Source organism: Centrocercus urophasianus, unplaced genomic scaffold (genome assembly GCF_019232065.1).
Source record: "Centrocercus urophasianus isolate 14NV4802_14NV808 unplaced genomic scaffold, USGS_Curo_1.0 seq_11, whole genome shotgun sequence".
In the NCBI taxonomy this organism is placed as follows: Eukaryota; Metazoa; Chordata; class Aves; order Galliformes; family Phasianidae; genus Centrocercus; species Centrocercus urophasianus.
In genome coordinates, this window is record NW_024884253.1 from 531,464 (window position 1) to 553,237 (window position 21,774).

At 44.1% G+C, this 21,774-nt stretch overlaps 1 protein-coding gene and 1 long non-coding RNA gene across 2 annotated transcripts in view; one reads left to right on the plus strand and one right to left on the minus strand.

Annotated features, from left to right (window-relative positions):
- The window catches only part of LOC122171879, a 47,235-nt gene extending 26,770 nt beyond the window's left edge, over window positions 1-20,465 (minus strand). The window contains exon 1 of the long non-coding RNA XR_006172118.1: window positions 20,355-20,465. This is a non-coding gene — a long non-coding RNA (uncharacterized LOC122171879). The remainder of the gene's footprint in view (window positions 1-20,354) is intronic.
- Window positions 20,466-20,474: 9 nt separating this feature from the next.
- The window catches only part of LOC122171876 (lymphocyte antigen 6E), a 6,065-nt gene continuing 4,765 nt past the window's right edge, over window positions 20,475-21,774 (plus strand). Inside the window, exon 1 of the mRNA XM_042839721.1 lies at window positions 20,475-20,609. Within this exon, the coding sequence (XP_042695655.1) occupies window positions 20,558-20,609 (52 nt within the window). The 5' untranslated portion in view covers window positions 20,475-20,557. The remainder of the gene's footprint in view (window positions 20,610-21,774) is intronic.

A 21,774-nucleotide genomic window follows, 5' to 3' on the forward strand; every position in this document is an offset into this window, starting at 1 on the left:
TGGGAAGCCAGAATCCTGTCCCAAAGGGAGCAGCTCCACTTGTGGGCCCCAGCCTGCCTTCATCTCACCTTGTTTCTCCCTGTTCTTTACTATGAGATTGGTAAGGTGCTAGAACAGGCTGCCCAGAGAGGTTGTGGATGCCCCATCCCTGGAGGTGTTCAAGGCCAGGTTGTATGGAGCCCTGGGCAGCCTGGTCTAGTATTAAATGTGGAGGTTGGTGGCCCTGCCTGTGATAGGAGGTTGGAGATTTGTGATCCTTGAGGTCCTTTCCAACCCAGGCCATTCTGTGATTGTGTGATTCTGTGACCCCAAATGTTTTACATTCTGTGTTGCCCAGCAACACAACCCATCAAGACTGACCTACATCTCATGTTACATAAAATGTTCCTTATCTGGAGATGGGAGCAGCAATTGCCCTGAGGCACAGGAGGTCCTTCCATAGTAAAGCCTTCTTGGCAATACCTCTTGTATAACAGGAGACTCCTCTCTGCTAGCCTGCCTGAGAAATCCTGATTTCTTCCATGCCTAATTTCATATCTCCACCCAGGGTTTCTATTTGGCTACAGTGACTACACACTCTTCCCATGGGAGCACCAATCTGCCCTGCAGACATTTGAGATGCCTTGAGGGTTCTTGGGAAGACTGGTGCCTCACTCAAATAGCTGGGATCGCTCCTGGTGGAATTGGCTCTCTCTACATGGATTACATAAAAGCTCGGTTTACAGTGCTCTCAGTTACAATGCCAGGATCTGAATCAGACAAGGAGACCTTGCCCTGACTAAATCAGGCATGTGTAGGAGGTGATTTGACTTGGCCCTTGTTTTCCCTCAACTCAAGGCTTTATTGCCATTGATATGGAAATTTCTATGCTGCCTTCTGCTCTCCTTGAATGTGTTGTCCCTCTTTTTCCCTCACAATGTCAGTTTTCTTCCCTTATTTGTGCAGATCAGATCGACAAGTGCACCAGGGACAAAGGAGGAGACAAGGTGGGTGTGTAAGATCAGAGTAAGGTCTTCAAAGGGTCTAAAATGCTTCTGAAAACCATGACAGGTGGCAAAACCAACCTTTCTTCAAAATTAGCTTTGGCTCTATTGACATATAGACTACTCATAGCACCATTCTGAGGTCCATTTTAGATTTCCCAAATGGGTATCGATGAGATCATTCTACAGAGGTGACTCAGCCTCCATAGTTATTTTGATCTTCCTCAATCTTTCTTCCCACTTGGTGCCCCTGATTGGCCAGCTTCAGGCCTTCCTCCAGGCTAAGGTCAGCAGGAGATGCTCGCTTCCCCATTCTGTGTGCTTAATTGTTGTCTCTGACTGCTGTGAGTTTTGTAATCTGTCCTCTTGGGAAATAAGGAATCATTGTGACTTAGTCACTGGGCTGCAAATTAGTTCTCTCTAAATGCTGGGAAGAGAGCATGCTCCAGCATTGTAATAAGCCCAGGGAATAGCAAAGACTTTAATGTCTTGAGAACAGCTCCCAAATAACTGTTTGACATACAGCAGTTTCCTACTCAATTTTCTCTTCTTAAACTCAGTACACACTTGTTGGCAGTTCTTGGCTGCACTTGATGACTAATAAGCTAGATCTGATAAAAGGAGTGAGCCAAAATCCTATTTCATTAAAGTTCATGTAGAAACAAATGGATGTTGGCAGGATTTGCATGATGGGGTTGAAGTATTAAGTCCTGAACAGTAGACCTCAAATCAAAGCTGACCTCTAAGTGAATCTCACAACCCAGCATTACATATCATCAGCATCTGATCATTAGTGAAATATGTATGATAATTAGTGAAATGTGTATCTTGGACAAAACATCTCGTTAGCCAAAGATGTAGCTTAGATAAAGCACTATGAGAATGAATTAACCTTTCCTTGCTTAGAAGCATAGCGTCAAGGCCAACTAGTACAAAAACTTCCTTAGTTTCTCCTTGAGCCCTGGCCAGGCTTTAGGTGCAATCCAAAGGAAAAAATGAAACCAGATGTTTCCACCTGTCATGTAATCTTTTTTTGTGCAACAATACAAAAGATGGACCCTCTTCTAGCGAAGCTGGAGACCTTGCCTACAAGTGGAAACCCTGAGTATTGCTACCGCCATGTAGTAATGGTTAGATGCACTGCCTTGATCTTTATTATTCTGGCTGTATCCTTTCACTTATTATCCAATTGCTTTAAATTTAAGCAGAAGTAAACACACTTCTTTAACGTAGGTAACCTGCTGTAGGGAACCTGCTTTGGCAGGGGGGTTGGACTCGATGATCTCTGGAGGTCCCTTCCAACCCCTACAATTCTGTGATTCTGTGATTCTGTAACGTGGCATCTGTGACATTTGTGCTGACCCTATCCACTGGCAAAACAAGGGTCTGTGGCAATAAATAGAGCAATCTTTCATATGTGGAGAAAAGGTGAAGAAATACACAGAACAAAAGTCTATGGGATAATTAATAGGAGAAAAACAAAGGGGAAATGGTTGCTTCCTTTTACCCTCATTGCAAAATAACAGCAGAAAGAGACACCCACTAATTATGAACAACAACCTGTTTATAAGACAATAAACTTGACTGCCTCCTGCAAAGCAAAAGGTTTAATCTGATCTTTACCAGCACGTCCCCTGTGAACCTGACAAATCTCCAACACCATGATAAGAGATGAGTATTTTGACATTGGTCTTGATTAACTCTGGAATTCACCACCTGGTTATGCCATTGCTGGAGCAGTATTGGAAAAGCCTGCAAAGTGTCAGTATGTCATGAGGATAAGGAAATCATCCAGCGTAAAACGATTCAGACATGAAGGAAATGACACCTTGTGTCGCAAAGGCCAATAAAATACTCTACTGATGGCTACTACAAAAAACACCAGCTGTACTATTCCATAATTGTCAGAAAAAGGGGGTTTTGACAACTTGTTCTTTTGTGCGTTCTGCTCCCTGCTGTGCAGGACAAGTCTCACCTCGGAGGAACACTAAAGTAGAAGCACGAGCTCTTACAAGACACATCCTATTTCCCAGAATGTCAGAAGATGATCTTAAGAAATTCAGAGGAGAAATACACAGAGGAATAGAGAGAAAATGATTTATTTAAGAAGAGAGATTGAAAAAGAGACATTGTGAGAGATGGCTTTTTTTTTTTTTTTCAAATAGATTGGGAATTCCAGAGTGACAATTTGTGGTATTGTAAATAGAGGTCTGATTTCCAGGAAGTGCTGGATGTGGAGAAAAGCAGACTCTCTAAAAGATGCCTAAAATAGAAGCAAAAAGTCATTAAATAAAACATTTATGGAATTTCAGAAGGTATTCAAGAAATACAACGAAGAGAGGAGAGCACACAGGGATTAACTGCAGCTAATGGAAAAAAAAATGATAAATAAATGAAGACTGACACAAAAATTTGAGAAAAATATTTTGTGAATAGCCATTATCCAACTTCATTTAGTGTAAAATTGACTTTATTGGAGCTATATCAGCGTGGGTGTGAGTCTGGCCTTCTGGTTCTGTGTAACAATTAAGACAACGGTATGAGCCCTGGAAAAGGGATTATAAAAATGCACTGCCAAGACTGTTTTCCTTTGCCTGCAGGCTCCGCTATTTCATCAGTGCAGCTGCTGCTTTTGTGGAAAGACAGGAGGAAGTAAAGGCAATCGGAGAGAGAAGAGACAGCCCCCATTTCCCATTGCTCATTAGACTGGAGGAGCAATAACGAAGGTGCTAAAGGGACTTTTTCCCAAGGTGCTATCGTGCACCATGGGCTCCAGCATGGAGAACTCCCACACGCACCTTACACACCCTTGGGTTGACTTCATGCCTGGAACCTGTAAAACTGCTGCTGTTCAAAAGGTATATAACCTGTCCTCCAAACACCTTCCCAATTGAGCTGAGAGGATCTGGTGGAGATGAAGACTACTCCTGTTATCTTGCTGGTTGCTGTCCTGTGTGTGGAGCAAGGTGAGCCTCTAATGCTGTTACCAATGAGAAGATGGAATTTAGGGAGCTATCAACAGCTCTGCAGTATTGCAGCGCCTCAGCCATGCTACTGCCAACTTCCAAATATACCCTGATTAACACTGAGCTCTCTATTTGCTGCAGATATAAGATCCTGATAAAGTAAGTCTTTCCAGCAGGGAGTACCGAGTGATATAGTCCTATGTTGCACTGTATGCTGGGTTATATTCATACAGTGGTCTACAGTATCCTTCTCAGCTATGCAAGTTGAAAGTGCCAGAAGACATAAGAAGGCACATTTTTTATTCATGTTGGTTTTAAATATTTTACATTCTTTTCCATGCTGCTGTTTCTTTCATTGTAGGGAGCCATGTGCTGTGTCACATGTTTTGTTTGCTAGGAAATGCAGCAGTGAGGATTTTTATAGGTGAAATCAGAGTCAGAGGTGAAAGAACTTTTCTTGCATATATAATGTTAAAGGCATACTTCTTCCAAAAGGAAGCCTGAAGTATTCTAAATGTGTGTCTTCCTTCTGAGACTGATCCATGTGTATTACTGCTTTGCTACTGGCACTTAGGAATAATGATCAGATTGCCAACATCTCCCCACGCCCGATGGTTTCCCAGAAACCATGATACATATCTAGCAGGGGTTGAGAAAGAGGCGTTTAATTAATTCTTGCTCTCTGATGTATCAAACCTTTACTCCCACATTATTCTGGCAGATGGCTCTTCAGTGTGCCTGAAAGTTTTGGACGGCTTTGGGGTGAGGAAAGGGGTATGTAACTGTACAAAAAAAAATGACTTTGTGTTCAGTCCTGAGTGATGTGAGATCCAAGACTCTAGCAGAATACATTTCATTGGCGTACTTTATTGATCTAGTGGGCTGGTGATGTTCTATGCTGATATTAGCTTGCAAACAGACGCGAAGACAGCCTTTTATACAGCATCTTTCTGTAGACCAGTCTAGATCAGAGAAAGCTAGTAATTCTAACTCAAGACTTCTACACTCAAGAGTAAAAGATCACAAGTCTCCATACTAATACAAAGGCAGTCTTGGAGACAACCATTATTATATTCTTCTCATGTACCTGGGGTTCCATTCCATTCCTGTGTCAAATTCTGATCAATCTGGTCTCACAGCCCAAAAAACATGGTCTGTTTCATTTGTTTCCATGATCTCAGCAGTATAGAACATATGACCAGAAGAAATCTTAAAAGGTCAAGATCCTTTTCCCGCTTTGATGCTGGGCCAGATCAGGAAGATGTCTGTCAGATGCAGCTTTGAAAGTTTCCAAAAAAGAAGATAAAATAGCCTAGAACTGCTCAGACACTTCTTCCTTCAATGAGCTAATCTAAATATCTAATGACCATCTCTTTTTATGTAGTTCTCCCCTGTTTTCACCATAGGGAGTTTATTACCTTCCATGCAGCTTATTTTTTCTTCTTTGAAGAGGGTTACTGCGTCTTTCCTCAATGTTATCTTGCTTTGACTGAGAAAGTTAAATGCTTCAAATATTTTTTACAAGGCTGTATTTTCAAGATCTCTGACGACTTCTCCTCCCTCTCCTCTGGTCTCTCCAAGTGCTTTGCATATTTTTTGAAGTGCCACATACAGATTTGGACATCAGTGTTTCAGCTGAGGTCTTGACAGAGTGGAAAGGCCACCTTGCATACCTTCCACATGACATTGCTGCCTGTGTTCCTTTGAGTGATGTTTGTTTTCATTGCTATAATGTGACACTGTTGGTTCCCACTGTTTACACTGCCATTCTTAATTGTAACAGAACCTGTTGTTTCTCATCCTACATTTACGGGGTCAGTTTTTATCTTAGTATAACATACTTTTCTTTATTGAACCGCATGCATTCTTTTTTTTTTCCATTCCTTTGTTACATCCACAGATCAAAATCACCTAGAACTCTGCTTACAGTACACTTTCCCTTATCTTCCCTTCCCTTCCCTTCCCTTCCCTTCCCTTCCCTTCCCTTCCCCATCTTTCCTTGCTCTTCCCTTCCTTTTTCTCATAGAATCATAGAATGACTTGGGTTGGAAGGAACTCTGTTGGGGGAAGGGTTGCCAACCACTAGATTAAGCACTAGATCAGGTTTCATAAGGTCCCATCCAGTCTGGTCATGAATGTTTCTAAGGATGGACCATCCATAGCTTTTGATGCAGCACTGGACATAGCTGGCCTTCTGGGCCACATGCACACACTGCTGGCTCATGTCCCACTTTTCATCCACCAAGACCCTCAAGTCCTTCTCCATAGGGCTGCTCTGAAAGACTTCTTCTCCCCGTCTGTATGCATGACTGGAACATAAGTGCCCCAACATAAGTGCAACACCTTGCACTTGGCTTTGTTGAACCTCATGATGCTTATAAGGGCCCACCTTCAGATTTATTCAAGATCCCTCTGCATGGCATCCCTTCTTTCTTCTGTATCAACTTGTCATGGTTTTATAATATTTTTATTATCAGTATTCCACATCATAACATCATGTAGTACACTGGGAGTTACAGATGCTCCACGGGTCCCACCCGCCCCATTAGTCACGGAACTGGGCTGAACCAGCCCATAAACTGTTTACACAACTGCACCACTCGGCTTGGTGTCATCTTCAATACCATCATTCTATGTCATAGATAAAGATGTTAAAGCATATCAGTCCCAAGACAGACAGCTGGGGACACCACTAGTCACCAACCTCCACCTGGCCTTAGAGTCATTGACAACAACCCTCTGGCTATAACTATCCAACCAATTCCTTATCCACTGAATAGTCCACTCTTCAAACCTACATTTCTCCAATTTAGAGATAAGGATATGGCATGGGATCATATCAAAGGCCTGCACAAGTCCAGGAAAATGACATTGATTGCCTTGCTTTTGTCCACTGATGCCACCACTCCATCACAGAAGGCCACCAGATTGGTCAGGCATGATCTTCCCTTGGTGAAGCCATGCTGGCTATCTCAGATCATCTGCTTATCCCCCACGTGCCTTAACATCTCCTCTGGGAGGAACTGTTTCATGACCTTCCCAGACAGAGATGAGACTCACTGGCCTGTAGTTCCCCAGGTCCTCCTTCCTTCCTTTATTATAAACAGGAGTGATATTTCCCTTTTTCCAGTCACTGAGGACTTCACCTAACAGTCACATGATCATCAGGAACTTCTAATTTAATAGTTTCTCTGAACTACATTGCCCTTACACTTCTTTGTAGCCAACATCTTATCAGGCAAAACCACACTCACAATAATGCGTCCTCTAGTTGCGTTCTGCCCTTTCTGTACTGATAGTGTTCCCACATCTACCAGGAGCTTGGCAAGCATTTTGCGCTGATTCACTTTCCAAAAATATCTGTGTTTTTAAATAAACTAATCCCCTCTCCTACACACACAAACAAAAATTTTGCTCTCGGTGATTTTGAAAGCTCAGAATGCAATCGCCACAACCAAGTCTATAAATCAGTTAATCTGCTGAGCTAGGATCTGGTTTCTCATTGTGTTTCTGTTTTTTTTTTTTTTGTTGTTGTTGTTTTGCTGTTTTTATTTTTCTCTGCTTCTATCATCACTTTCCATAGGCTTTCATTTTTACCTTACAACCTTCTGTATCTCACAGCAAGCATAAGCATCCTTGACAGACAGGACAACTCATCGTTGTCTGCCTGTGCTGCTGGTCATCTTTATCTGTATTTCAGACAAAAACAGTTAAACCATTCTTTTGGTTAAGACTTCCTACTTACTGTCTATCTTATAGCAGTTTGCAGAAGTTCAACACAGCATCTAACTGCTCTCCCCAGGCTCCTTAGGACTGAGGTTAGGCCAGCTCAGTTAGTGGTTTCTGACCTCAAGAAAAGATACGTGACAGCACTCTCCAATACGACTGAAAGAAAAGTAGGATACTAGGCAATGTCCATCTCCTGAAAATACTTCAGGACTCAGGCATCCTCAAGTTTTCCATGGCAAACACTTTTGGAGAAGCAAATAAGCAGTCATTGACAATCCATGTGAAGGATCTCTCAGGATAGAGAAGCTTTTGCTCAGCAGTAATCTCCATCATAAAAGTCTCCCAAATCCTTGAATTCCACTCACATCTACTGCTGCCAGAGATTGCAAACAGATCAATAATACTTCTCAGTCTGAGACATATGAGACAGAGGGATTTAACATTGCTGCTACAGGTCAAGGGATAAAGCAAGTCACTGGTCATCTACACATGAGAATTTGTCAGGATATAACTAGGAAAAATGTAGATATTTAGATTGCAGGTATTGCAGTTCTTAAACCACAAAACGTGCTCCTTTATTCCTCCCTCCCCCAGGTTATCCATTTATGTGCTATGTGTGCCAAGAACAGGAGTCCAACAAGGACTGTTTAACCATTTCCATGTGTGCAAAGGAAGACAAATATTGTGTGACTGTCCGTGACAATGTTGGAACAAGTAAGTTACTGAACAACTCTTTATTTGTGCTGTAGGAAAAGGAGTCCTATGAATTCATGCCAGTCACAGCCACATATGGAAACAATAGACCCAGTCAACAATTGTTAGGAAACCCTGCTGCTCCCTATTGCAAACACTGCAGTGTTGCTTGATATTGTTATCAAGAGTTGGGGAAATGCTGCCACCGTGTATAGGAACACCAGTTAAACCATAATTCTGGTTAAAACTTCCTATTTATTGTCTATCTTGGAGTAATATGCAAAAGTTCAACAGAGCATCTGACTACTCACCCCAGACTTTTCAGATCTGGCTGTAGATGTCCCTGATCACTGCATGGGAGTTGGACCAGATGACTTTTAAGGGTTCCTTCCAGCTCAAACGATTCTATGATTCTATGATAATTTCACTTTAGAGACAGATATAACTTGGAGCCCAGAGCAGTCATTCATCATATATCAGCAGTATTGACATGGCCAGACTGCTGCTAGTCCTGAGAGGACATATTTGCCTTGGGGACCACTCCCTGGCCTCTTTTTTTTTAATAATCACCACTGCAGATTTAGCTAGGAAAGCATTATAGCAATAATCCTTGCACTTTATTCTTTTTTTTTTTTCCCTTCTCCTCTGCATTAGACTCTGACAAGCCTAAATATGTCATCTCTAAGATGTGCTCTCCAACGTGTCCAGAAACAAGTCAGCAACAAAACCAAGCCCACCGGAATGTTTCATGCTGTGAGAAACCATTGTGCAATGTGAATGGAGGCAGCAGCAAGCAAGGCAGCTATGCAGCGACGTTCCTGGGTGTCCTAGCTAGTATAGCTTACATTTTTGCCTGTGGACAGTGATGGCTTAGGAAAAGCACCCTGTGTTGGCATTATTGTCTAAAATAAAATTGTGTTACACCGGGATAATTACTGCTCTAAGAGCTCATGACTTGCAGATGAGCTTCGCCTGGGATTTTCAAGAATCTCAGTAAGTTAGATGCTGAACTCCCATTGATTTCCTAATCCTCCTTGAACCTGAAGTGTCTTCAGACAGTAATGTCATCTAAGAAAACACGTAAAAGACCCTTTTGACATGTTCAGGCTTCAAATATTTACAGCTCTGAAGATAATCTTGAAGACATACTTTTTTCTCTTTGAGTTTTTGAACACCATGCGGAATAGCAATCCACCCTGCCAGAAATACAGGTAATAGTTCAATAGTCAGCACAGTGGAGAAGTTCAGTACCTTCTTCAGGTCACAATATGTCGGTTAACAAACATCAGTTCATAAACAAGAAAGAAGAGATAAATCTTATTTCTGGCAATTTCTGGAAATTCCTCCAGCCTCAGTCGGCAACAATTTCTGGCTCCCATGGCTATTTGCACTTGGAAGGGTATCATGAGCATTCTTCATCTCCCAGCTCTGACGTGCCAACTGAGTTTGGAGAAAAGGCAAAGAGGAACAAATGTGACCTAGAGAGGAGGTGCAGTGTCTGGTAGTGGGGAGATGGAAGGGAGAAGGAAATGGTTTGGCATACACAGACCTGGTCCAGCTGGAAAAGAAAATGTCTCCATACCTATTTCCCTTTTTTTTCTTTCAGGGCCAACCCAACCCAACTGTTATTGCCAAACCCAGTCATTTAGAGACTGTGAGATAGCTTTAAGAAAACCATGGCTTAGAAATGATTGTGCTGGGTTTTGTTAGATTCAAGGCTCTTTGCTTCCTCCTCTCCCAGCAAGAGCTGCAGCTGAAGGGAGGCAGAAATGGCTCTGTATGAGGCCTGGAGATGTCTACGAAGAAGAGGGGCAGGCAGCTAAAGACTAACATAAATACCCAGAGCTTCCTGGTCATAACCCCTGCTGCAAGCTCACTTCTCCGGAACGAAAATAAAAAAGGGAAGAGTTGGCAGCAAGACTAGCTCAGCTGTGTTCTGACACCAGGACTCATCCAAACAATTCAGAGTCTTTGTTTTGTGGTTGTTGTAGCTGTTCTTTTATTCATTTATTCATTTATTTATTTATTTATTTATTTTTCCTTTCATGAGATGCTTTATTTGCTAGCTAAATGAGGTCTTTTATGAGATGATTTGCCTAAAGCATTGTCTTGAAAGTCAGCATATTTTTGACTGCAAATCTGGAAGGATCCATTGCTGGTGCTGGCAACAGAATCTTGGTTTCTATAATCATGCGACTCAGTAAAATTGACAATTAATTGTAAGAGATGGAATCAATCTCAGAGAGTGGGGAACATGCATCCTTAACAGTCTGGCCAACCTGATAAGGAATGATTTAAGCTAGGAAAGAGGGGGGAATAGGAGAGTTACAGAGAGCACCCAGATAGCAAATCAAAGCTGAAGTGTGGATACCTCCATCAAATGCTGGATTAAAGGACAGACTAACAAGGGTGACACTGTTGTGGGTGTTTGCTACAGGCCACCTGATCAGGGGGAGGAAGTAGGTGAGGCCTTTCATAGTGGAGTTCTGTATTCTTTGAGAAGAAAGCAGGGTAATAAGTAGAACTGCAAAAGTGGACTGCAGGAGGGCGAACTTTGGCCTCTTCAGGGACCTTCTTGAATGAATACTATGAGAAGTGTCCCTAGAAGGAATAGAGATCCAAGGTTAATATTCAAGGATCACATCCAATAGGCTAAAGAATGATGCATCTCCGTGGGCAAGAAATCAAGCAGAGTGAATATAAGACCTCCATGGATGAACAAAGCATTCCTGACAAAACAAACAGAGGTGTGTAGGGAGTGGAAGCAGGGACAGGCCATTTGGGATAGAATATAAGGATATTGTCAGAGGCAGAATATAAGGATATTGTCAGAGGCAGAATATAGGCAGAAATGTGATAAGAAAGGCCTGGGCACATTTGCAATTAAATCTGGCTAGGGATGTCCAGGACAACAAGAAGGGCTTCTTCAAATGAATCAGCAACAAAAGAAAAACTAAAGAAAATATGGGCCCACTGCAGAATGAGGCAGGAAAACTGGCAACAGAGGATGAAGAAAATGCAGAGATACTGAAGGACTTCTTTGCTTCAGTCTTCACTACAAAGATCAGCATGAAGGAATCTCTGATTCAGGAGACCAGAGAGAAATTCTGGAGAGAGGAAGACTTTCTCTTGGTTGAGGAGGACTGGGTTAGAAATCATTTAGGCAAATCTGACATCCATATATCCATGGATCCTGATGGGATGCGAAAAAAGAACCAGGGGAGATGGTGGATATCATGGTTAATCATCTTTGAAAGGTCTTGGCAATCAGGAGAGGTGCCTGATGACTGGAAGAAAGCAAATATCATAAAGCAAGTACCATCCCAGTCTTCAACAAGGGCAAGGAAGATCCAGGAAACTACAGGCAAGTCAGCCTCACATCAGTTCCTGGGAAAGTGATGGAATAGCTTATCCTGGAGGCTGTCTCTAAGCATGTGGAAGACAAGAAGGATTCAGCAAAGGGATGTGCTACACTAACCTATTGTCTTTTGTGATGGGACAACAGGCTGGATGAGGTGAGAGCAGTGGATGTTGTCTACTGGGATGTCAGCAAGGCAACAGTTTCCCATGATACCTTCATAGGCAAGCTCAGGAAGTGTGGGCTGGATGAGTGGATGGTGAGGTGGATTGAAAATGGCAGGTCTCAGAGGGTTGTGATCAGTAGCACAGAGTCTTCTGGAGGCCCGTAGATAGCAGTGTCCTCTGGGGTCAACACTGGTTCCAGTATTGTTTAAGTCATTTATCAATGATTTTGGTAAAGCCTCCTCTGAAAGTCTGCTGATGAAACAAAACTGGGAGGAGTGGCTGATGCCCCAGAATTCTGTGCTGCTATTTGGAAGGATTTTGACAAGCTGGAGAGATGGGAGGAGAAGAACCTCTTGTAATTCAACAAAGGCAAGTGCAAGGCCCTGCAACTGGTGAGGAATAACCCTATGCACCAATACAGCTGGAGGCAGACCTGATGGGAAAGTAACTCTTCAGTGAAGGACCTGGGAGTCCCTGGTGGACAAAAAGTTGGCCATAAGCCCCCAGCCAGGGAAGCTGGATCTTCAGAGGTCCCTTCCAACCACAACCATTCTGTGATTCTGTTATTTTTGAGATGTTTTACACTGCCAGATAGAAAGCAACTGGTTTCTTTCCAGTACTTCAAAGGTGTTTACAATCAGGAGGGAGACAGACTTCCTCTATACTCTGATAGTGAAAAGACAAGGGGGAATCATTTTAAACTAGGGAGGGTAAATTTATACTAGGTGTGAGGGGCAAATCTTTCACTCAGAGGTTGGTGAGGTGCTGGAAGATGCTGCCCATAGAAATTGTGGATGCCTCATCCTGGGAGGCATTCAAGGCCAAGTTGGATTCCTGGGCAGCCTGATCTGGTGCTAGACCTAGTGGTTGGCAGGAGATTTGGAACCAGATGATCTTCAAGGTCCCTTCCAACCCAAACACATTCTATGGTTCTATGGCCAGCTAAAGATGCCCACCTTTCGTGTTTCCACTGTGATCTCTAGAGCCTGGTGCGTGGCCCGTGTTTTAGATATTTCATTCTGTGTCTGGGAGGGAAATGATTCTGCCAAGGGAAGGAGCTGGCAGCAATGGTGACCATGCTGCTTCTTGAAACCACAAACACATGCACCACAAATACCCTATGCAGAGAAAATGGAAGGCACGTCTTCCAAGAGGCCCTGCAATACATTAGATGCTCTCCAAAAACTCTAGGAAAGCTGGGCTCAGGGCCAGAGCTATTACTGTCTTTAGCATCAGACAAGTTAGCACAGGAAAGGGGAAGCAGGAGTAATTTATGCCTCAACCTCTTTCACTGAATGGGAGAAAGCAAAGCGAGGTCAGCTGGCAGGCAGGGAAGGAGTCAAAGATTGAGAAAAGTACAGTGAGACTGGCAGTCTGAGGGGCAGACTCAAGTTGCCTTCCTTTTCTCTTCACCACACACCCTTGTGCTGCCTGCTGATAGCACCCAAACAAATATTATTTCCAACAAGACAAAATGAACAGAGGAGTCCCTGTGTCTCCCTGTCTCCAAATTCAGAGGGAACCCCTTCCTTTCTTGAAACTTTTGGATTCCACCTGGATGTACAAGGATTATGGTGATTGAACATTTGTGGGTGAAATGCCTTCAGATTTTCACTATTTTAAGTATTTTTTTAAAGGGATTTACCTGTTTCATGGCCAGTATACACTTAGCTCCCAGACTGAAAGCCCATAGTGGTGAACAAGGAGCTGAATGTCTCTCAATAGTAACTACTCAGGTAGGGTTTATGACTGGACTTTGTCAAAGCTGATGCTCTGAGTGGGAAATCACTGAAATTCCTTGAGAGAAATAAAGAGGGACAGTTAGAGTCATAGAAATGAGTTGGAATGGACTCTTGAGAATCATCTAGTCCAACTCTCCTGCAACAAACAGGGACACCTACAGCTAGATCAGGTTGCTCAGAGCCCCGAGGCTGACTTTCAATGTCTCAAGGATGGGTAATCCACCACATTTCTGTCCTTCTTGCTTGGGCATAAGCCATGAGTTATATGTTGTCTGGATAAGGTCCAAGCTCATCTTCACACTGGTAACAACTTTTCCTGGGCTGAAGAAAGGTGCAGGTCACAGATATGGGTTCCTATGGCCCAGGAGTTTGGGCACAGACTGACAAATCACCTCTTCTTCCATGGGAAGAATCAAATTTGCCTTTTCCAATGAAGCAACAGTGCATGGCCATACCCAGGATTGTGCTACTGGTAATCTCCAGCATTAACTGCATTTGTTGGCAGCAGACATCCAGATGATGCTTAGAAATGCTCCTTTAGCATACGATCTGTTCCAGGAGCAGACACCTAGGTGATACTTAGAGGTGCTCCTGTTCTGCAATCCCACAATAACTTTGAGTTCCACACCCAGAGTTGGGAGATGTGTTTTTGCTTCCAGCCTGCAGTAGATGCATGGTAAAAGGAAGGCAGGTGGAGACAGCAACCACATCTAATACATGTTAATTGATGTGCCAACTAGCACATCAAAACCAAGAACATGAAAATGAAGCAGGCCACAAAAAGAAAAGGTGTCTTTTTCCATATGCACATCAGTAAGGGGTATTAACCAAACTAAGTGGCAACCAGGCACAGAGGAAAAGAAATCTTGCACATCGTAGCAACCAAGCTTGTTTCACCTGCTCCTTTTTCTTCAGGGTGGAAAACCGGGGATTCCCAAATGCAGTGTGCATTGTTATAAAGGGGATAGGGAAATCATGGGGAAATACTGAGCAGTCAGTCCAGGAAAGAAAACTGAAATAAAATGTTGAACAACCTGTAATGGCGTAGGGGATGTCAAGGAGATGGCAATGAACCACAAGAGCTTTGTGACAGATGGGTGTTATTCTCACCTGTGACAAGGTGGAAAAATCTGTAGGTAAGGTAAAATTGGTACTTATCACATATTTCAGCGTTAACACAGCTTTTTCCACCACACCACATGACAGTCTCACAAGGAAACTAGTTAAAAGCACAAGCAAATAACTGTCGACGGCTTGCTGTCAAACAAGAAGGATGTATTAAATGGGATCCTCTGCAGCTTGCCATGGTTCTGCTATGATGCAATATTTTAATTACCGGTTTGACAGACAGAATAGAGAATAAATAGATTGAGCTTGCAGGTGACACACTAGGAGAATCTGAGAAAGAGGATGAAATCTGCACGGGGCAAGCATACTGTTACTGTGAACACATCATCTGCACAAATATAGGATGAGGAAATACCTCTTCCAGTAATTTGGCAGAAAAAGAAGTTGCAGTTACATTAGATCATGCATTTAACATCTCTCGTATGTGGGGAAATAGAACAAAAAAAGGCCTTGTTGGAACTCTACATCTATTGAAAAGTTGCATGCTTCACGCTGGGCAGTGTAAACTGGAGTTTCATGGGATGAGATCCTTCCAATCTCTTCCCCAGTGGGAAAGCTTGAGCTGCTGCATTCTCTCCACTTTCTGCTTTAGGGTTATTTCACATGGCCACAAAGGAGTTTTTAGATAGGATCAGAAAAGTTCCTAGCATCTAAGAGAAGAAAGCTAGAGTTGATTGCTGGGAGAACTGCCTCCAGCATCAGCAGATTGAGTATCATTATCCAGATGCATGATAGAAATACTGTCCTCAGCATCTCATTAGTGTCTACTGGGGAAGGAGAATAAACTCAAACACCCTTCCAGTTCCCCTCCATCTCCCTTCTCTCCCTCCTATTGTTCATTCCCATGTAGCTGTTGAGGGTTCTGGCTACCTTTTCTTTCCTAGCCCAAAAATGTTTAGATGTTGTACTAAGGGGCATGGTTTAGTGGGGAAATATTGGTAGGTGGATGCTTGGATGATCTTGGAAGTCTTTTCCAACCTTGGTGTTTCTATGATTCCATGATTTCTTCATTAAAGCATAATTGTCCTGTACTATTCAGGCTTGACTTTGTTTTATAGCACCAAATGTGACCCAAAAATGCTCTTCCATTGACATCACGTAGGAAGATCACTCCGAAGGATGTTCAATCCCAGAACACCTCCAGGGTTCCCAGCATCAGCAGTACAAGCACTAGACTTGCTGACACAGCTCTGCATAATATGAATGAGATATGGATTTCTCCTTTTTCAGCTGATTTCTCACCCAGGTAAACCCCTGAACACCATGCAGAGCACTGTCATCATGCACAATGAGGTTCATCATGCATGAAAAGTTCAGTGCTGGTGCAGGAGGACCAGGAAGCAAGCACTGGCTCTGTGCCTGGTGTTCACAATAGCTCATCTGGGACCTGCCCTTGGCTCCAGGGCCTGCTCCAGCATTAGATGTAATCAGCAATTAGATAACCTGCAGACAGCGCTCTTGGGAACAAGAAACTCTCTTTCTGCAGTCTAGAGGAAATGAGTGTAATAAAACAGAGTGCAATAACTTCCGGGAGAAGAAAGCAATTTTATCATACAAAATATTCAAGCAGGTGGATTTTGCCCTCTCAAACTTATTCTTACAGATTTAATCTACTCACTTTCTCACAAGCACCAGCACACGTGTGGCCAGCTGATCTGGCCAGTGTCAATTCTATGCCACACTTAAACAAGAAATGACAGTTATGCAGTCCTCACCATACTTCTAAGGTACTTGTCAGAGCACAAGATGATTTTGGATTTGCCTCTTATGCCCTTTGGAAGGAAATAAGCTATCTTGGCTCATTTTTCCTTTTATTTTGCCTCTTTTAACTCAAAAATCCTGAACTTCCCAGTTCTTTTGTTTAGCTTATCAGGGCATTTTATTGCTCCCATCCCATCTCCATTCTCTTACTTAAGGTCACTTTGTTGTTCTGCTCCGTTTGAAAGCAATCCAATACAGAATGGTGAATACAGCAGTAAACACATGCCTTTCCTCTTCACCCTTGTGTTTCTGATTCTTCTAGGCGCCCTCACACACATGGACATATATCCAATCATATTTTAGTCATCCTGAAATTAGTATTTGTACTACAAATCTCCCGAAGTCCAGCACCTTGCCTAAAGCTTCAGTGTGATACGTTTTTGATGGAAGGGATGGGAAAGGTCTGGAATGGCTTCTTCTCTTCCCAGAACCACCAGACATGTAAGGTCGTGCTCTTGGAGAGAAGTCCCCAGGCACAGAAACCTTTGCAGAAAGGCTACATAACCTCACTACAGTTTAAAAGATGCCAGGAATGGAAACAAAGCTACAAAGTGCATCCGAATTTCAGTCAGAAAATGGAGATAGGACTGGAGATGTTATATGTACCATACAGGTCCAAGGGTCATCAAGCAGACAGGGCTGGAGAAAAGGCTCAAGTACAATGACCATCTAGAAAATGAAGCCAAAAACAGAACTGGAGTTAAAATAAAGGCAGCATGGCTCCAAGGTTCATCCTGGACAAGGCTGGAGATATGCATACCAGCCACATAGTCCATACAAGGACAGAAGGGTCAGGTTTGGATAGAGGAGCTGGTTTATAATGCTGGAGGGCATCATTCTAGAGCAACCTTTATTTGGAAGCATTCTGGCTGTTCTAGACAGAGACATATCCTCCAGTACACTTTAACAACAGCAATCAGAATGCAACTTCTTAACTTAACTAATGACCTCTGCTTAAAGCTTCACAGTTCAAAAAGCCTAGAATAAACAAGCAAGACAGAGTGTGAGTCATACAGAATGGAATTAGTAAGAATGCTGCCGTGGATACTGATTGGACATGCAGCAGTCAGAGAACTACCTTCACCTTAATGGTTCTGAAAAAATGGTTTTGAAAGGTTCTGAGAAAGGGAAATCTGACATGTTGACACCAACTACAAACAACAGTTCATAAATCTGTCAGCCTGACTATGACTGCACGCTCCTGACTTCTGTTCGCACTGATCAGATGAAGGTCCTATTCTAATATATACTGCAGCCTAGCGACTACATACCTACATATTCAGTTATCTTAGGTTTGTCCCCATGGGTTGCAGCAAAGAGTGTCTTGTCAAGGTGATGGAGAGTATTTTGGCACTGTAGAACTGCAAGAAAGTCCAAAGAAACACCTGTGGCTTGGCTTGCCAATGAGAAATCTTTGCAAAGTGGTTTTAGCAGATTTGCTCTGGGAAGCCATTCTCCTCCACTAGCAGGAGAAACACCTCATTTGCAAACCCCAGTGGGGTAAATGTGCTTCACAGAGACGAGCATGGCCAGAGTCAGGCATTCTCCCCAAGCCTTGAAACAGAGAATATATAGTAAAGGAAACTCTCTGCATGCCACCAGCCTATGCAAATGCTGAGCAAACTCCCAAAGTGCCAGTTCAGCCCTAAAACCTTGCAGACCTAGTAATTCCAGTTTTAATTGCTGCACTGATCCCTGCTAACCCGTTCTCTTGACCCGTGAAAGAAACTGCCACTATCTCCATTTCCTTATTTTCAAACTGGCCGTTTCTCCCCAGCACAGAGCAAACCGTGTTATGCTTAACTCTAGCACTACTTTGCTTTCAGTTCCAGCTGCTTCTTTTTACCTCCCAAGGTAAAAGGATTACCTTGAGCATATCTCTTTACCTGAATCCACTTCTCTCCAGCGCAGACCACATTCCTGCTGCTGGATTTTACCCCTTCTGCCTTTTTCACTGTCTCTGAGGACATATTTTTCCACCTTACATTCACAATAGGAACCCTACACTTCAGCAAATTCATTCAACAAGCCCCAAATCTACAAGGCTCGGTTATTCAGCAGTGTTTGGCTGTATGTTGTTTTAGAAAAGAGAACCCTGCCATGAGACAATCACAACTTTGCCATCCTCCTTACCAAGGCTGTGACGTGGGAGATGTGGGCTTTAGATCAGTGAGTTTTCAGAAGAGCTTCCTTACCTGGTGCTTTTTCCATACCGTCTACCATAGCAAATTGGTCCCTAGGCACTCTGCTCACCTGTTCTACTGGCAGCATCCTATAATTACTGCTGTCCTTACCCCATCATTTCAGTATTACTGGGAAGACTCCAGATCCTGTGGTCCTGTCACTTTAAGGTCCTCTTTCTTCCTTCCCAGCAGAGGAAAGAATTCTCTTCATGAAGTAATGGAACTGCTAATGTTAAATTTGTGGGGGTGAGAAAACCAGAGAGCTGTACGTGTTTGTATGTTTCTGCTGGGGATGTGTGGAGCAAACAAGACACCAAAGGAGCAGAAAGGATGAAAGAACATGCTTTGCCTTCCTGATAACCAGATGTGTGCCATGAGATTGCTCACATATGGACTTCAAAAAGTCAGATTGACTCTTGCAGATAATGCCTGAACTTGGTCATTGTCACTCTATGATACTGGTATCTTGTGAGTTAATGTGACCGATGGTGCACAGAGCAACTGAATTATGCTCAAGCTATTTCAAAGCTGAAACTTGACAGGCTTTGTGCATCTGAGTTTCAAACCAAAGAAAGAAACAGCACTAGCAGCTGATTTCAGTGGAAGACATTAGACCACAAAAAGACACCACACACACTCAGTTCCTGCTAGAATAACTGGCAATGATAAATAAGAATGAGCCATGAAATAAATGAGGGAAGAGGTTTCATTGTAGAGGACTCTGAATGCACACTGAAAAGTCAGGAGCTGGAATTTCTTCCGACAAAACTCAGACTCATTTGCCAGAAAATGCTGATTCTACAGAATTAAATCCAGCTGTGGCATACAGAGTTTGTCAAACCTGCATTCCCAGACTCCCTTCAACAGCAAACTTCCCAGGCTCCCTCCCTCAGAGGCCTCTACCAAGCTCATTTCCTTTAGCAAGACTTTGCTATTTCTTTGGGACCTACAGAACTTGGGTCACAACTGCAATCGTTTTTATTGGACCACTCTGTGTTCTGAAGACCTGTCCTGTCTCATAGCTCAGAATGTCCCATGCTGTCTCTGCTGCCTAGCCTAGCACTATGTCTTCAACTAATCCCGTTTGGGATCTGGTAGGCAGGTCAGAAAGTTGGTTCCTTACTTGCTCGGGTCTTAGAATAATAGTAAAGTTGGAAAAGTCCTTAAAGATAATCTAGTCCATCTAATTTTGTATGCATGGGGCTGTGCATGCAGCATACATGCAAAGAAGGCACCACACATGCCAGGAGTCTTGCATATATTTGTGCAGGCAGGGGATCCGGTCACGCACAGAAGGAGCTGCGCACACATGGCATGCAGGGCGGTTGCGGATGTATCAGGAGCACACGTGCACGCAGGGGATCTGTGCATGTGTATTTTGGGGCCATAAATACAGCGGATGAAAAGAGTTGTGAATGCAACGCGTTGCTCGCGAAAGAGGGTTATGCACGAAGGAAGATCTGCATGTAAGGGGTTCCCCTGCTGAACGATGCCCTTCCCCCAGGGAAATGAAGCGAACGGGGGCGGGGTGGAAAAAGCCTTGAAATGGGGGCAGGGAGGTAAGGGGCCGGAGAAAAGCTGGTTTTGCTCTCACGAAGCCTCTGATCACTGCGCGCGCCATCCCTCCCCCCTTTCAACACCTACCCCTTTCCCGGCCTCCCGAGCGACGGAGCGGGGAAACGAAACTAGCACAGGCCGGGGAGGCGGAGGGGGAGGGCGGCTCAGGGCTTGAAGGCGGACCGCTGGGCGTCGCTGGTGCCCTTTTCCCGCCCCCAGCGCTCAGCCCTACCGCTAGCACAGCGCGCTTGTCGTCTCTTTGCGCATCTCCTCGGCCCCATCGCCGCACCATGAAGGCGTTTCTGCTCGCCGTGTTGGCTGCGGTGCTGTACGTAGAGAGAGGTAAGAAGGCTACCCCCGGATACCACCACATCTTCCCGAGGTCCTCCAAGCTTTTTCCTGCTTTGGGATCGAATTAGTGGGGTCTGCGTCTTGCAGGGGGTGGTCTGGAAGTTGTAGGCATGCGGGTAGCGAAAAGAGGTGGTAGTGGGGGAGGGAACGGGGCTGAGTGGTGCAGGGGGTTGGCGGAGGTTTTGGGAGAGGGAGAGAGATCTTGCCAAGACCTCTCAGCAGTGTTCCTCTTGCAGCTGGAACTTCAGTGTCTGTATTATAGGTGCGCACCTCCAGCTGTGCACGTCTGTATTTTGGAGCCTTTCCCAGTTACAGCTCGAACAAAGAGCAGGGGTGGCTCCGCTCCCTCCTTTCGCTGCAGCGAGTCGGGATAACGGCGCTGAAATGGGCTGAGATGCTGCCGAAGGGAAGGGAGGAAGGAGGATGAGGGGGGGGGGGAGAGATGGAGACCTGCCCCGGTTATGGCAGATGGAGTCAAGTCTGGGCAGAACCACTTGAGATTCTGGCTGCTGTTGTTCCCCAGCGTTCTTAACGACAGGCTGATATGGCCAGCAGGTGAGAGGTGGCACCCCCAAGGGACGGGGTCGTGTGGAGCAACGTCTTGTAGCTGCTCTTGAACCCCGGGCCAAAGTGCTGCCTGTTGTTGGGTGTGAAACTGCAAGTTGGCTAAGTTGCAGGTCTGCAGTCTCTGTGACTCAATTTCTGCCTAGCCGAACTCCATGGGGCCATGCAGAACCCTGCGTTGTTTTCCTATGGCAGTTCTTGGAGAAAGACAGACAAAGAGCAAACTGGGAGAATTTTTTGTCATCTGACCCTCTTGTCAGAAAGCACAGACCCTCTCTCTGGCTGTCGAGGACACCAATGAGAAGAAACTAATTGTTTTCTGCCCTTCTTATATCCCCCTACTCTTGGGGTTTGTGAAGCAACTGGCAGTTTAAGCTCTGGCTCTCCATCAAAACCCAGCTGGCATGGGCTTAGACCCAGGCAAGAAGAGGTTAATGTGTTTTCCCCCCCCCCTTCCAGCCCCTTCCAAAAAAAACCCACTTCCACTTAAGATTAGGTTCTTCTTACCCAGGCAAAAGGCTTTGCTGTGAGTTTGCTTTATCTGCAAACATTTCCAACACATCCAGGGAGTTGTTTTTTTTTTTTTTTTTGC